The following is a 17,485-nucleotide window of genomic DNA, read 5'->3' as shown; positions in this document are numbered from 1 at the left end:
ACAGAGGTGGAGAAATAAATAAGGAACAATATGACTTTGAAAATTCTAACTTGGAATGTTAATAGGCTAAATAATAGGACTGAATGAATAAAATTGAACATGTAAAGAAGTTAAACTTGGATGTTATATGCCTCCAAGAAACACATTGTGAAGAAACATAGAAGAATTTTAATAAATAAAAGGCATGGAAAGGACTTTGTACCTTCTGATATAACAAAAAAGAGAGGAGTTGCAATGTGTATAAAACCTGAGCTGGACCCAAAACAATTACAGAGGTACCTTGGGTTAAGTACTTAATTCGTCTGTAACCTGAAGCGTATGTAACCTGAAGTGTATGTAACCCGAGGTACCACTGTATTCAAAAATGAACAAAAGCAGTTTTAGAAGAAATGGGTAAATATTTAGAAGACAGCAGACTACGTAAGATACCAAAATGATGGAATTACAGCAAGCTATTTTACAGGCAAAATTAGGGAAGGCACGTGGACCTGATGGACTTTCAGCAATATGTTATTAAAAAATTACAAGAGTACCTGATGCAACCTGTCAGGGAACTGCCATCGGGAGAACTGGAGAGGAAGGGGCTCACAGAGGCTGGCAGAGACTTGTCAGCTGAGGAGGGAACCAGCAGGGGGAGAGAGGCAGTTCCAAGGGATAGTGAGTCGGAGATATGGCGCAGAGACACCTCCAGCAGCAACAGTGGGGAGGTTTCAGGACCTCCCATAGGGACGCCCACTCCCCGCCGGAAACTATCGCGTCGAGAGTCCAGAAGGCGCGTTTCCGTTACGGAGCTTTTATGCTGGAAGAAGTTCCGCAAACGCCCACTGTCAGATTCTGCCAGCGACTGACGGAGCCATGTTTATGGCGCTCCGTTACAGACAGTGGTTTGTGGACTTAGCCAAACACTGAGGGACTAGGAACTTTACGCACAAGCAGCTCAACATCCCATCACAGCAATCTGACAGACCCTGAAAGCAGCTTGTGCAGAGAAAGCATCATGAGCAACCCAGCAGGAACCGGAGCTGCAGGAGGAGCTGGAGCCGGTCCAAGCCTGGAAGAAAGGTACCGGGTGTTGGAGGTCCAGCTAGCGCTGCAAACGGCGAGGCTCGATGAGAGGAGGGCTCAGGATGCAGAAAAGGCAAAGGCCCCCCCCACAAGGAAGAAAGATGCCAGGATTGGTGCAGAAGTTTGGGGGGGATCCCAGGAACTATCAAGCCTTTAGGACAGAGATGCAGTATGCTCTTAATCTGCAGTTTGATGACTTTCCCGACAAGGAATCGCGAGTGGGGTTTGTGGTTAGCCATCTCGAAGGAGGGGCGAGAGACTGGGTTAGACCCCTGATGGCAAGGCATGATGAAGTCTTGAAAGACGCACGGAAGTTTTTTCGCGCCATGGACCTGATGTTTTCCAGCGAGATTGAACAGGGAGTGGTGCGCAGACAGTTGATGGCTTGTAAACAGGGGAGCCGATCTGTCCGTGAGTACTGGACTGAGTTTACTATGTTGATACACAAATTGGGGTGGGATCTGTCAGCGGAACCCATTCAAATGCTTTTCGAAGAGGGACTTTCTTCGGCTGTGAAAGATGAACTTTCCCGGGCGCCCAGGGCGGAGTCTATGGACCAGCTGACCAAATCAGCGCTGACCATTGGAGCACGCCAGGAGGCTAGAGCCTTGGAGAAGCGGGAAGGGAAAGGGGAGCGTTGGAGGGATTTCCGCATTCCAGAGATTCCGGAGCCAACTTTCCCGCCCGCAGAGCCGATGGAAGTTGGAACAGCGCGCGCGCGGGCAGTTTCAAATCCCAGTGAAGGGCGGAAGAAGGAGGGGAAGAGCCCCAAGAAATGTTATCTCTGCCAGCAGCCAGGTCATTTTGCCAGGGTCTGTCCACAAAGAAAGGAATGGCAAGGGATGGCAGGAGCTGTTGGGGGGAAGGAGGAGGAAGGGCAGGACCAAGTAAAAGCCAGCGCCTGACTGCCACCATCAGGGCACAGCAGTCAGGCCAAGGAGCAGTAAAAGTGCCCACGCCAGAACCTCTGAGACCAGCCCTAGTGATAGAGGTGTTGCTAGAGCTGCCAAACGGACATCCCTTAAAGATAAGGGCGCTATTGGACTCAGGCAGCTCCTGTAATTTTATGAGCAAGGAGTTTGCAGCAGAACACCAGATACAGACTATCCCTTTAAGCAACCCCTTGCAGGTGACCACGATCGATGGGAGAGAGCTGTTGGGAGGAGAAGTCAGCTTACAGACCGTCCCAATGGTAATGAGGGTAGCCAGGCACACCGAAAGAATAGCGTTCAATGTGGCCACCTTGGGAGGGGCTCCCATTATTTTGGGGATGAGCTGGCTAACGTTGCATGATCCGCTAGTGGGTTGGCATCAGAGAGTGGTCTCCTTTGGGTCAGCGCATTGCCTAGAACATTGCAAAGAGGGCAAGGCTCCAGAAGGGGCAAGGGCCTTTCTAGCAGGAACAGAAGTAACGGACAAAAGAAAGGTGCCCAAACAATACACTGACCTGAGCAATGTCTTCAGCGAAAGGGAAGCAGACAAACTACCACCGCATAGACCCTTTGACTGCCAGATCAATCTAGTCCCTGGAGCCCAGCTCCCTGTGGGCAAGCTGTATGCCATGTCAGACAGGGAAATGCAGGAGTTGAGGGAGTTTATTGACAAAAACCTGAAGAGAGGTTTCATCAGAGAGTCCAGGGCGGTGGGGGGCAGCCCAGTGTTTTTTGTGGACAAAAAAAACACGGATAAACCGAGATTGGTCGTGGACTACCGGGCCCTAAATGCTGTGTCGGAACCAGTGGCTTTCCCTATGCCCAGGATTGATGACATTTTGACCAGGGTGAGGAAGGGAAAGATTTTTACTAAACTGGACCTGAGGGGAGCATACAACCTGATACGGATAAGGAAGGGGGATGAATGGAAGACTACCATGTTCACCCATTTGGGGGCTTTCGAATATCTCGTTATGCCCTTTGGATTACAAGCAGGCTCAGCATGTTTTCAATCGTTCATGAACCACGTCCTGGGACCTCTGCTCTACAAGAATTGCGTGGCGTTCCTAGATGACGTGTTAGTATATTCAGAGAATGAGGAGCAGCATGTAAAGGACGTCAGGGAAGTGTTGAGCCAACTGCAAGCTAACCAACTGTGGGTGAAATTAGAGAAGTGTCAGTTTCACACCAAGGAGGTGGAATTCCTGGGGTACCGCTTGTCAGACAAGGGATTAGCCATGGATCCAGGCAAGGTCCAGGCGGTACTGGAATGGAAGACACCGAAAACGAAAAAAGATGTGCAAAGATTCTTAGGGTTTGGGAACTTTTATCGGAAGTTCATCAAGAACTTTGCCCACTTAACGGCTCCCATCACGGACTGTCTCAGCAGCAAGAAGAAATTTGTTTGGACGGCGGAAGCGGAGCAAGCATTCGAAGAATTGAAAAAGGCCTTCGCTTCGGAAGAACAGCTCCTGCATGTGGATTTACAAAAACCCATGAGAGTGGAAACTGACGCATCAGACCAGGCGGTGGGGGCGGTGCTTCTTCAGCCGGGGAAGGATAAGTCGGAGTGGAGACCGTGTGCCTTCTTCTCGCGGAAGTTAAACAAATCCGAGAGGAACTACATGGTATATGACCGAGAACTACTCGCCATTCACGAAGCGTTTCAGAAATGGAGACACTTACTAATTGGTGCACAACACAAGGTGCAAGTATGCACGGACCACAAGAATTTAGAGTACTGGAGAACGGCACGAGTGCTCAACCAACGGCAAGTGAGATGGGCACAGGAGTTCTCCAAATTTTATTTTGAAATTTGCTATGTGCCAGGCCCAGAAAACGTCAGGGCGGACGCTCTCTCACGCAAACCAGAGTATTTGGAGGGGGAGGGAGCACCCGAAGAGAGACATATCATCCCAGAGGACCGCTGGGTGTGTGGGGCGGCGTTGGTGGGGCAAAGGGAACTGGTAGAGGAGACAGAGAATGATGAATACGCCCAGAATAAGCTCAGAGGTCTCAGGAGGGAGGGAGAAAACCCCGGAGGTTTTGAAGAAAGAAACGGAGCATTGTATTACAAAGGGGCACTGTATATACCCGAAGGGGAATTGAGAGGGAGAGTTCTCAAACAGCTGCACGACAGCCCCACAGCGGGGCATTTTGGGCAACACAAAACCATGTGGTTGGTTACCAGGGAATTTTGGTGGCCCAAGGTGAGGGAAGATGTAAGGGAGTATGTAAGAGGGTGTGACCAATGCCAGCGAGCCAAGGGAGAAAGGAGGGCGCCGGCGGGGTTATTAGAACCGTTACCCGCACCAGAACGACCATGGGAGGCAGTATCGATAGATTTTATGACTGACCTACCTAAATCCAAGGGGAAAACTGCCATCCTGGTCGTGGTAGACCTGTTAACTAAGATGGGCCACTTTGTAGCTTGCTCACATGCAGTCACGGCTGAAGAGACAGCCAAATTGTTTGTAGAACATATTTTCAGGCTGCATGGTGCCCCTTGAGGGTGGTATCAGACCGAGGCAAACAATTTACGTCCAGGTTCTGGAAGAAGCTCATGAGCTTGCTGCACGTAGAGGTTAATTTTTCAACTGCCCGGCACCCTGAAACCAATGGGCAGGCGGAAAGAGCAAACGGTATCCTCCAACAATACCTGAGGTGTTATGTCAATGACAGAGAGAACGATTGGGTCGAAAAGTTGGCGCTGGCGGAGTTTGCCTACAATAATGCGGAGAACGTGTCCACTGGGATGAGCCCCTTTTTGGCTAATTATGGGTGCCACCCCAGGGCATTTCCAGGGGGAGGAGGGGAGAGATGGAGCGTCCCAGCAGCCGAACATTTTGTAGAAGAAATGGAAGCGATCTATCGTCAACTCCAACTCAACTTAGAAAGGGCCAAGGAAGAATATAAGAGGCAGGCCGACAAGAACAGAAGGGAAGGTGAAACCATAAGGGTGGGGGATCAGGTATGGCTGTCAACCCAAGGGTTGCCGTTCAAGGGGGGTTGCAAGAAATTGAGACCCAAAAGATTGGGACCTTTTGAGGTCATTCAACAAGTCAACCCAGTAGCTTTCAGGCTCCGGTTACCGAACCACATGAAACTGCATCCAGTATTCCACAGGTCATTACTGTCACCGTATAGGGGGGGAAGTGAAGGGTTTTCCACACGGGGACCAGTCTTAGAAGAAAGGGAAAACAGCAACCATGTGGCGGAAATCCTCGACTCCAGGTGGAAGGGTAATCAGGTGGAGTATTTGGTAGCGTGGGAAGGGGAACCGGAGTCAGAAAACACCTGGGTGGCGGCAGAGGAGGTCAATGACGAGATCTTGATCGAAACATTCCATCGAAGGTTCCCCAGGAAACCTCAGCCAGTAGCGAGGTTCCGGAGGGAGTACTTTGGCACCACTGACGACGAGGAGGAACTGGAAGGGTTCACAGAATCGGGGTTGGAAGAAGGAATAGACTCCGAGGAGGAGGACTACTTAGAAACCAGAAACAGCAACCGGTGGAGGGAAATGTTTGAGACTTCGGAAGATGAGGGAGGTTCTTTCAGGGGTTTTGCTCCCTCGCCTCCCGCAGAGGAGGGGAAAGGAGGGGGTGAAGGGGGCCCTGGAGGGGAGGTGGATGTCAGGGAACTGCCATCGGGAGAACTGGAGAGGAAGGGGCTCACAGAGGCTGGCAGAGACTTGTCAGCTGAGGAGGGAACCAGCAGGGGGAGAGAGGCAGTTCCAAGGGATAGTGAGTCGGAGATATGGCGCAGAGACACCTCCAGCAGCAACAGCGGGGAGGTTTCAGGACCTCCCATAGGGACGCCCACTCCCCGCCGGAAACTATCGCGTCGAGAGTCCAGAAGGCGCGTTTCCGTTAAGGAGCTTTTATGCTGGAAGAAGTTCCGCAAACGCCCACTGTCAGATTCTGCCAGCGACTGACGGAGCCATGTTTATGGCGCTCCATTACAGACAGTGGTTTGTGGACTTAGCCAAACACTGAGGGACTAGGAACTTTACGCACAAGCAGCTCAACATCCCATCACACAACCTTTAAAAGATATTATGAATATAACTTTGAATACAGGAGAGTTACCCAAATACTGGAAGAGTACAAACATAACTTTGATTCATATGCAAAATAGAGATCCAAAGCTGGTTAAGAGCTATTAACCAATTTCATTGTTGAATTACAATTATAAACTGTTTGCAGACAGATTAGCTAATAGGTTTAAAACTGTATTATAATAAATCTTTATGGCGGATCAAAGTCCCATAGAGCAATTTCAGAAAAAAATACAGTTAAGATAGTCAACCACACAAGAAAGAGCAACAGAGGGGGTCATTTTGTTTTGTCTCTAGCATGATAATCTTTGTTTCTTATAACTTCCGAAAGAAACTTTGCCACGGCCAGTGTAATATCATTAGACCTGTCATCCAAAAGATATTTAGCATGGGAGGCTTCAGATTTTCCCAGCAGATTTGCCAGTAGGGGTTCGATCAGTTGGTCATACTGCCACAATGCAGTAAGATATGCGTCATGCAATCGATGTCCTGAGAACATAAACAAAGCCTATTCTGATAAGGGATGCCGCTCAGTCAACCATTTAGCACAGGGGTCAGCAAACATTTTGAGCAAGGGGCCAATCCACTGACCCTCAGACCTTGTGGGGGCCCGGACTATGTTTTTTTTTTGGGGGGGGAATGAACGAATTCCTATGCCCCACAAATAACCCAGAGGTGCATTTTAAATAAAAAGACACTCATGTAAAAACACGCTGATTGTCTGCGGGCCAGATTTGTATGCAACCACAGCTGCAAGAATGTTATTTGCCCATATATTTATACATAAATAAATGGAAGGAAGAAGAGGTCCCGACAAGAGAAGAAAGGATACAGAGGTTAATGGACTACACAGAAATGACGAAACTTACCATGAGAATAATATATCAAGATAACCTTTTTTAAAAAAAAAGAAAGAAGAAGAAAGGAATGGAAATGCTTTATTGAATATTAGCAAACAAACTGTAAACATACTAAGACATTGGCAGAATTAATGTAAAAACCTGCAGTTTCAATATATATATATATGGGATATATATGGGAATATACATCTTAAAAGGGAAGCGGGTGGCGCTGTGGGTAAAAGCCTCAGTGCCTAGGACTTGCCGATTGAAAGGTCGGCGGTTCGAATCCCTGCGGCGGGGTACGCTCCCGTCGCTCGGTCCCAGCGCCTGCCAACCTAGCAGTTCGAAAGCACCCTCGGGTGCAAGTAGATAAATAGGGACCGCTTACTAGCGGGAAGGTAAGCGGCGTTCTGTGTGCTGCGCTGGCTCGCCAGATGCAGCTTGTCACGCTGGCCACGTGACCCGCAAGTGTCTGCGGACAGCGCTGGCCCCCGGCCTCTTAAGCGAGATGGGCGCACAACCCTAGAGTCTGTCAAGACTGGCCCGTACGGGCAGGGGTACCTTTATCTTTACCTATATATCTAAAAGTATATGTTGGGATAATTTGGAGTACACAGGAAGATGAAACGAAATGTAAAGAATCACAGAAAGAGGGAGAAGGGAGTTCAGGTTGAAATGCTAAACTTATGATTGAATAATTGTTGTGAGATAGATATGAAAATTATTAATATTTTTTCTCTCTAATAGTTACATATATCTGGAATTAAGCTATCTCAGACTAATCGGAGCCAACCCAATGAAAAGCACTCACTCTGAATTTCAGGATGTTTCATCATTAGTAACAGTCCCCAGCGCAGTGTGGTAGCAGTGGTCTCTGTGCCAGCAGCAAATAAGTTGGCCACAATAACTGTTAAGTTTTTGTTGTGGAAATATACATTCGTCTTGTTCTTCTTCTTCTCCTGGGTTGCAAAGAGTATGAACTGGTTAAAACGAATGGAGTGAGAAAATTTCATGTGCAAAGATAAAAATGAATACCTGACTGGACCCGATGATCCAAAGTATCATTGCACATCACCACAGTCGCTGAGCAGTGAGAGATTCCAGGTTTCCAGACTATGCCATCATGATGAAAGAGGGTTTATTTAAACATACAGTGGTACCTCAGGATGTGAACGGGATCTGTTCTGGAGCCCCGTTCACATCCTGAACAGAACATAAGATGCGACTGTGCGTCTTCACATGCGCTGATCATGTTTCACTGCTTCCGCGCATGTGTGTGATGTCATTTTGCCCGTCTGCGCATGCTCGAGCGGCAAAACCCGGAAGTAATGCACTCCGTTAATTCCGGGTTCCCGCAGAGCGCAACCCGAAAATACTTATCCTGAAGCGTATTTATCCCGAGGTATGACTATATATTCAACCTGAGCCTAAGATAGAGGGGCTCAGCATCAAGACCCCAAAATGTCTTGCTTCTCCATAGTCACAGCTGTTGTTCTCTATCTACCAGCTAAGAGAGGAGGTTGGGGAAGCTTGGCAATCCAGCTCCTTCTTCTCTGATGCGAACCGTGGTGCTTGACTCCTCAGCCAACAGCCTTTGTTTAGACAAAGGAACTAGTGCCAGTATTTAGATGACAAGTATATGGCCCTCATCTCACAAAGAAACTTGTCTGACTGATTCAACAATAGATTCCTCCATTAGAATTAACCCTTCCTGGGTACAAGGTCTCCACAAGTTGGAACGTGCTCAGGCATCATGCAGACTGACCCCACAAACCTGCAACAGTATTATGATTGCATACATGGAAGGCAGCATTTCTGGTGAACACTTGTGGAGATCTGAAAGGTTAACATAAAGTGTTGTTTTCTGCTGACATATATGGTTCTCAGTTGAACTTCTTTAATGCACTTACTCATAGTCTTTAATGAATTTACTCATAGCCTAAAATGGAAAAAATGACACAGAAAAACCACATATTCATCTAGAACTGTTTCATTAAACTGAGATAGACAATGTGGTGCCCTCCATATTTTCGCGATTGCAACTCCCTTATGCCACACTTTCCAACAGGAAGAGTAACACCGATAGAGTTGCTGGTTATAATAGCTGCCTGTCCCGCTGGGAGCCAGGGGGGAGTGAAGAGAGGAAGGAGAAAAGGGAAGAATCTTAACTGTGGTGGTTAAGAGGGAGAAGGATAAATGCCTGGCCTATTGCCAAAGAGCAAATGCTTCCCTACTGTGGAGTAACCTGCCTCACATAAGGAGCATACTTAAAATTAATTAAGTCCTAGTCCAACTGCCAACTGAGGACTGCAATACATCAAAGACTACCTCTCCCCATATAAATCGACCAAGATCCTGCAGATCCATCTGAGGCTTCTTCCTGTAGCTCCTCTCCAAGAACAACGGAGCGTGGCAACATGAGAATTGGCCTTTTAGCAGCAGCTCCCCATTATTAACAATTTAATGCCTCTCCACTCTAAGTTCTTCCAATTGTTCATTCAATAGTTGATGCATGGCACCAACAGGCAATGGGGTGTTTTTCAGTATTTTCACCACACTGAGCACTTTTTTTCATTCTGCTAGATGATATTTTTTAATCTTTACTCCCAGCCCTCTTGGGTTCACCTTATTCAACTTAAAAAGTCCAAATATAGCTCTTTAATTGTTGTTCTCATCAAGTGTCTAAAACAGCCTTTCTCTGTTTCAATATGATGAGTTGTCAAGGGTTCCAACAAATCTTAACAGTAAAATAGCTCATAAATATTTGCATATTGTATCTTCATTAAATCATACCTAGTGCCACATTCCAAACTCCTTTCTAGTTGGTGATGTTTCAGTTCGGGGGTTTTTAAAAGGGAAGAGTTCTCTCTCTTTTTTGCAATTTCATCCAGTCATTTTACAAACCTATGAGGTGAGGGGTTTTTTCTTCCTTCAATTTGTTAACTAGAATCTCGCTTTCTAAATCCAATCTCTGTCACCTCCAGTCACCTTTTAACATAAATCCATCAATCTCTTTGGGCTCCACAACAGCTCTTTTATATACCCCCATTCGCATGTTTTCTTGATCGGGGATTTTTTTTCAGAAATGCTGGTGAGCATGCAACCTTTGCTCCTACACAGGCAACATCTGTACACATTAACAATGGCCGAAGATTGGGAAAGGGGAGGAAGTATGCCATGTTGGTCCCTTCTGCAATAAGACTGCCTGACTACAACTTATGCATTCACTTGCGAATATGCCCTCAAAACATGAATTGAAAATGGCAACGCTTATTCTGGGCCAACTTAAAAGACTCCATTACCTCTTGCTGTTGGATAAGAAATGAGTCAATAAAGCTCCTCTGGTCATTTTCATCCAGATCTCTGAGGTGTTTTATGAAGGTGGCATTTATGAAGGCAAACAGCTCATCTCTGTTTTGAATGACAGTCTTATAAGCCCCCAAAAGAAAACCAAGAGCAGGAAACATGTTATACAGCTGAAAGGATAAAAATGTGAAAACAGAAAAAGAGACATTAGAAAAACTCAGTATTGTACTTTCAGCTGGGTCTCTCAGAGCATAATTTATGTGCAAGCCCAGAATAGTAGGCTATGGCAGTTCTCCTCTGGAGGTTCGTCTTCAGAGAGGGAGATCTGCCCTTGGAGGCCCCTTCTGAGCCATCATGGAACCAACTATCACTTGTTCTTCCTTGTCCTTGGAGTCCCGATGGCAGTGAGGCCAGAAAGCGTGTGTGCAAAAGAGACTTTGTTACAGTTATGGGATGACTGTGCCATGTGAGTTTTCTAAATATTTCGAATCACCACCAGGTTTCTCACAATATCATTTTGTGTTTTGTAGTGAATCGTGAACAATATACAATAAACAGGTTGCCCTGCCCACTTTGCATACACCGTTATTATAATCAACTGTTTGTTTGTTTGTTTTAAATGGAAAAAATAGATTACCGTGACTGAAGAGCTTCCGAAAAGCCGGAGATTTTCATTGACCAACTTCAGAAGTCTTATGTATTTGGGATCTTCATAATCAAATCGCTTGTCTAGTAGTAGGGCCACTATAATATTGGAAGCAGCTGCATTCATAATTGTGACGGTCTCAAACGGGTTTCCTATACATAAATATGACAGTTAAACAAAAATATTCTGTTGAAATTCCAAGTATGGAAAGGGCATTGTTTTTAAGTCTGCTCATTGTTGCCTTAAATTCCTACTGGCAGCTTCCCTATGTGTAGACCTCATTTATCAAAGAAACTAAACCTAAGTGCTGCTGGATGTGACCATAGCTGGGCTAAGACCTTCTTGGAAGTCACAGGAGTTATTGCAGTACAATCTGCACATTACAGGAACAGACCAATTGTAGGGAACCTTGGGAGCTGTGCTTCTGGAAGTTAGGAATATGTAACACAATAGTCTTGGCACCTTTAAACTATGGTAGTGTAGCTATACACCAGAGGAAAACAGAAACCCACCTTCGTAAGATTCAAATTTCTTTATCAGGACACTGCATTCCTCAACAATTCTGTCCTCTATGGTCCTCTTTCCCATTCCGTAGTCCCGTAATGTGCTTAAAGCAAACCGCCGCATCACTTTCCAGTTTTCACCATTAGACAGACTTACACCTGAAAACGGGAGGAAAGGTTTCATGTTTGCATGGCCATTGAACAAAAAATCAATAAATTATTTTCTGCATTTCTTCCATGGAACTGAGAATGGATCCCAGCTATTTTCTCAGCCAGACTCAGACTTCTGAGCTTTGACAAAGTAGCTGGTAGATGTGCCATCAGAGCATGACCTGAGAACAAATAGATAGATAGGATATAGTAGAGAGTTGTTTGTACATGACAGTGGTCACAGCAGCACTCAGCTTGTTACTTTGTATTCGATGAGCAGACATTATGCCTTCTTAATTTATCCTCTCTGTGTAGGCTATGCCGGAAAATGGTCAGTCAGTTTCCCCTTGGTGTGTGGCATTACTTTTCCATGTGACTATTATTCACAATTCTCCTGCCCCATTCTCCCCCAGCCCTACAATATGACTGTTGGGGAGAAGGTGGGAATGGGAAAGGTTTGCTTTAAATGGTCTCCATTTTTGTTTCTTCAACAGAGCCCCACTGAGCCACTGAAAGACAACACCAAAAAAAGTTGGTCTGGTCTACTCTTTTTAACATTTTAGCTTGATCTGCAGAAATTGAGAGGCGACACTTTTTGTGACACATTCTCAGCCTAATGCCTAAGGATACACTGTTAATTTCAATGGCACTGAGGTGGGTTGAAAAAGTCACAAGGATTTTCCCCACAGGAAACAATGGATTTCATTGACTTGCTTTGCAAACACTCATCTTACGAACCATTTCTTGGGAACAGATTATGTTCACCTGGTGGGACCTGTTTGTGTCTGCAAGCATTACCAGTTCCAATAAAAAGGGAGGTGCCTCACCAAAGCCTTGTGCAAGCTCTTGAAATAATGCAAAGGTAGGCCTGTCTGCAAATGCGTCTGCCTGATTAACCAAAGCCTCCTTTACTGTCTCATATCCTGTCAACACCACAATTTTCCGGGGTCCCATTTGGATGCTGAAGACAGGGCCATATTGCTCTGACAACTGGAATTCAACAGAAGAAAAAGTGAGAAAGAGAGTTCTGGTATACCCAAAGAATATATTAATGTAAATCATCTCAGACAGAACGAAGACTGCATTAGCTTGCACACTTACCTGAGAGTAAAGGCTCTTTTATACAATCCACAGAATCTAGTAGCACAGTTTGACTCTTAGACTGTTATCAGTTTTTTTCAATAACAGAATCCAAATAACATAATGATAAAGTAAAAGAGCATTGTCTATGCCACAATCCTCTTCGAGACATTTGCTACTAATAGCTGTAGGAGCAACAGTTGCTGGACTCATGATACAGCAGCTCAGCCTTTTCACCCAGTTCAGTAGACTCCACCTTGGGAGCAGGGCCAGGGCGGGAGAGTGCTAGAGTCAAGTCGCATGGGATGTCTGGTTAAGTTGCATGGGATCAATTCCAAACTGTTACCTCCAAGGATGTGGAGAGGCTGCTTGGACAAGTGAAACTGACCACCTGTCTCCTTCATCCTTGCCCATTCTGGCTCATAAAAGCTCTGCGGGGTGGTGCAGACCTGTTAAAGAGCCTTCCCAAACCGGCTGAAAGTGGTGGTTATAAAGGCACTTATTAAAAAATAAATCTTTGCACCCAGCTAATATGGTGAACTATTACCCAGTCTCAAATCTTCCATTCTTTGGCAAGGTGATTGAGCGGGTGGTTGCTGAACAACTCCAGGCACGCCTGGAGGATGCGGACCATTTGGATCCCTTCCAATTTGGATTCAGGCCTCATCATGGGACTGAAACTGTGGGCCAGTGATCTCCGGCCAGCTAAGGACAAAGGTGAAAGCTGTTTCCTAGTTCTGCTGGATCTCTCAGTGGCCTTTGATACCATCGACCATGACATCCTTCTGGACCGTCTAGAGGGGCTGGGAGCTGGAAACACTGCTATACAGTGGTTTTGCTCCTTCCTCCTGGACCGTGTCCAGAAAGTGGTGTTGGGAGAAAACTGTTCATGCCCCTGGGCTCTCACTTGTGGGGTGCCTCAGGGTTCCATCCTCTCCTCCATTATTTTCAACATCAACATGAAGCTGCTGGGAGGGATCATCAGGAGGTTTGGGCTACATGTTCATCAGTATGCGGATGATAACCAGCTCTACCTCTCTTTTAAAACAGAACAGTGAAGGTCCTATGTGAGTGTCAGGAGGCGGTTGGAGGTAGATGGTGGCTGAATTGAGGCTGAATCCTGACAAGACAGAAGTACTGTTTTGCGGGGACAGGGGGTGGGCAGGTGTGGAGGACTCCCTCGTCCTGAATGGGGTAACTGTGCCCTGGAAGGAACAGGTGCGCAGCCTTGGAGTAATTTTGGACTCACAGCTGCCCATGAAGGCACAGGTCAATTCTTTGTCCAGGGCAGCTGTCTACCAGCTCCATCTGGTACACAGGCTGAGACCCTACCCGCCCGCAGACTGCCCGCAGACTGTCTCGCCAGAGCGGTGCATGCTCTAGTTATCTCCCACTTGGACTACTGCAATACGCTCTACGTGGGGCTACATTTGAAGGTGACCCAGAAACTGCAACTAATCCAGAATGCAGCAGCTAGACTGGTTACTGGGAGTGGCTACCAAGACCATATAACACCGGCCCGTAAAGACCAGTATTGGCTACCAGTACATTTTTTAGCGCAATTCAAAGTGTTGGTGGTGACCTTTAAAGCCCCAACCGGCCTCGGCCCAGTATACCTGAAGGAGCGTCTCCACCCCCATCATTGACACTGAGATCCAGCTCTGAGGGCCTTCTAGCGGTTCCCTCACTGCGAGAAGTAAGGTTACAGGGAACCAAGCAGAGGGCCTTCTTGGTAGTGATGCCCGCCCTGTGGAATGCCCTCCCATCAGATGTCAAGGAAATAAACAACTATCTGACTTTTAGAAGACACCTGAAGGCAGTCCTTTTAAAGTAAGTTTTAAAGTTTGGTGTTTGATCATGTTTGATCATGTTCCTAATCTGTTGGGAGCCATCCAGAGTGGCTGGAGAAACCCAGCCAGATGGGTGGGGTATAAATAATAAGTTATTATTAAATTATTATTATTATTCAGTTGTGGCAGCACAAATATTTACTAGGAATAATCAGAAAACCAGAACAAAATAGGCAGTAGTAAGGATAAAAGTGATTATACCTTTAATGGCACCTCTCAAATCTAGTTTAGAAAGATAGGCTCAAGAAGGAGGTTGGGCTGGGCAAGCTTTGCACCAGCACTTTTACAGCCTTGAAAATGGAGGCAGAGTCAAACGGGATTCGACACCAGACACGCCCAGACACCTTGTTCAAATTACTAGTTATAAATTGCAACTAGGTCCTATGACTATTTATTGGGAAAGATAAGAGGAGGTTTCGTAGCACAAAAAGGGGAGATGAGATTTATAGGTTGTAAAAGAACAAAATGTATTATTATTATTATTATTATTATTATTATTATTATTAATACCCCGCTCTGCTGCCTGGGCTGCCCAAGTACCCTTCAGCCTTGCCATGGGAAGAACTGGAATATTTACCTTTAACATGGTTCTGTGAGGCCTCTTGAGATCCATGATGTGGAGATTCCCAATGAGAGGTAAAGGCCTCGGTCCTGGTGGAAGATTTTGGGAGCTCTTGTTCCAGAAAGTGCCCAGTTTCAAAACAAAGGAAATTATAAGGATAAAGAGGAACAACGCTGGAATCGGCTCTGTCCAATCCATTTCGTTTTTGCAAGCAATTATTTGGGGTAGTGGTTATAATGAAAGCTACAGTGAAATTTGGTGAAGAACAATGTCTTGCAACTGCAGTGAGCAGCATATATATTATGCTAGGTACTGTCTCTAGCAAATCATTTAACCATCCAGTAAAATGGAAATGTGTTCTGATTTGCCCCTCTGATTTTTTTCTTCTTCTCCACAACTATTAAAATCTGTGCATGGGATGATTTGCCTTTCAGTTTAATGTTTACTCAAGTGAGTGGTGCTTACTTCCAAAAACTGTTGCCTCTCAGAACAGATTCAAATTCTCTTGAACCTGGCTGCAGACATGTCACCCAGATTATGTATAAATTAATCTGTTATAATGGGTGTAAAGGGCAGCATTCTGAAATTCTTTGGAGTAATCATTGAACTGCATTCAGGGATGGATGTTTCAAAGTGCACCAGTATGGACTTCCGGTGAGGCAAGATGGCAAGTGCCAAGGTCAGCATGGAGCTTCTGAGGACCACAAGCACCAATGGCGTTGTCTGGATGGTACCTGCACCACCATCAGACCATGATTGGGGGGTAACCAGGGGTTGCCAACGCAACAACCGAGGAGGCCGTGAAGAGCCCCAAGCCACCTCCCAGTGGCCTCGACCCCGCTGGGACTGGGAGCATCCCACCGATAGCTGAGTAGAGCTTCAAGGCCTGGAGGCCTCCGGAGCCAAACAGAAGAAAAGCAGAAACCTCCAGATAAAACATGGCAAGCCAAAGGCCGACACGGTCTAAAAGACTTCTACAAAAACAACAAAGCTACAGAGCAGTTTGGTCAACAACAATGTCTACCAACTGCAATGAGCCACCCATATATTATGTTATGTAATGTCTCTAGCGAATCATTAAGCCATCCCTCCGATTTTTTTCTTCTCCACAACTATTCAAAGCTGTACATTGGATGATATGCCTTTCAGTTTAATGTTTACTCAAGTGAGTGGTGCTTACTTGCAGAAACCAGTGGCGTAGCGTGGGGGGTGCAGGGGGGGCCGGCCGCACCGGGCGCAACATCTGGGGGTTAGGGTTAGGGGGCGCAAATCCACGGGTTAGGGGTCAAATTACTTGCCTTGCCCCGGGTTCTGACAACCCACGCTACGCCACTGGCAGAAACTAATGCTTTCCAGAACAGATTACAATGCTCTTGAACACGGCAAACTCATAACTCAGGATTATCAATAGAGAGCAGCATTGTGAAATCATTTGCAGATGAAATTATTCAACTTCAATTAGGTACGACAGCATTTAGTTTGAAAGGGTCCAGTATTTCCTGAACATTCTCCCATTGAAACACTCACACATATTTTTCCTTTTAGCATAGTTTTTATTCATTTCCATCTTGAAACTGTTGAACATGGTGGCATTAGAGCATATGACATGCAACAATATGAGCAAGGAAGGATAATAACTAGGCAATGCATCCTCTCGTGGTGCCTAAATCCATTCCTACAAAAGTTATGGGGCCCAGTGAAGACAAAATTCAAAGTGTTATAGTGGATGTGGCTGGATTTTCTTAAGAGAGAAGAGAGATTCAAACCAAACATTTTTTCTATTTCCTGGTGAGACCATGGTGACTTCCCTTGTCTCTATTGTGAAAGGGATTAGCTCCCTCTTCCCTTTCAGAGCAGAAGCTAGGCAGAGAAGGTATTGAGTTTTTCCTCTTGTGGAGATTTAAGTTTTGATTTTGATTTTGACATATTTCCGCCATTTTTATTTTTCATATGACCAGTCAGAATTCCATTGATGAGGGTAGCCTTAAGCTACCCAGACTCACAGAGAAAGTTCATTCAGATACAGAGAGAAGATGGAAGATGGTTGTTTTATTCCAGGGATAACCAATAGGTTGATCGGGATCGACTGATCGATACCCAGGAGGTTCTGGTCGATTCCTGGCTCCTTTTCCTTTGTTTTTGCCTCAGAGCAGCTGGCCCTTTCCCTCTCCCCGCCCACCATATCCAGCTGATCGCTGGAACAGAAGACGGTGTTTTGGCTGTGAGGCAAATTGTTTCCATATCGATCTTTTGGTGAATGACTAATCCCCTCTCCCCTTTACTCTAGTCTGACATTTCCCCCTTAATAAAGGAGATTTTCTCCATAAAAAAGGCTCAAGAAGCTTGGCCTAACCCCCAAAATGGAACTTTCCTCTCTAAAAGTACCTGAACAACTTTGGCTGCCAGTCCCCCCCGTGAGTAGATCACAGTCTCGTGGGAGTTGGACGTCCCTGTTCTAAGCCAGAAGCAGAAAGCCATAGAATTAATTGGCA

General features: G+C 46.0%; 1 protein-coding gene across 1 annotated transcript in view; it reads right to left on the bottom strand.

Annotated features, from left to right (window-relative positions):
• The window catches only part of LOC310759026 (uncharacterized protein), a 79,119-nt gene that overhangs the window by 38,943 nt on the left and 22,691 nt on the right, over positions 1 to 17,485 (bottom strand). The window contains exons 2-6 of the mRNA XM_083605785.1: positions 12,329 to 12,491; positions 11,361 to 11,510; positions 10,840 to 11,000; positions 10,199 to 10,372; positions 7,708 to 7,855 (exon numbers count right to left, since the gene is read on the bottom strand). Coding sequence (XP_083461911.1) covers positions 7,708 to 7,855; positions 10,199 to 10,372; positions 10,840 to 11,000; positions 11,361 to 11,510; positions 12,329 to 12,491 — 796 coding nt within the window. The remainder of the gene's footprint in view (positions 1 to 7,707; positions 7,856 to 10,198; positions 10,373 to 10,839; positions 11,001 to 11,360; positions 11,511 to 12,328; positions 12,492 to 17,485) is intronic.

This window comes from Podarcis filfolensis, assembly GCF_964270895.1.
Source record: "Podarcis filfolensis genome assembly, chromosome: 3".
Taxonomy (NCBI): domain Eukaryota; kingdom Metazoa; phylum Chordata; class Lepidosauria; order Squamata; family Lacertidae; genus Podarcis; species Podarcis filfolensis.
The sequence above is the reverse complement of the archived record's forward strand: the minus strand, read 5'-3'. Positions and strand labels throughout refer to the sequence as shown.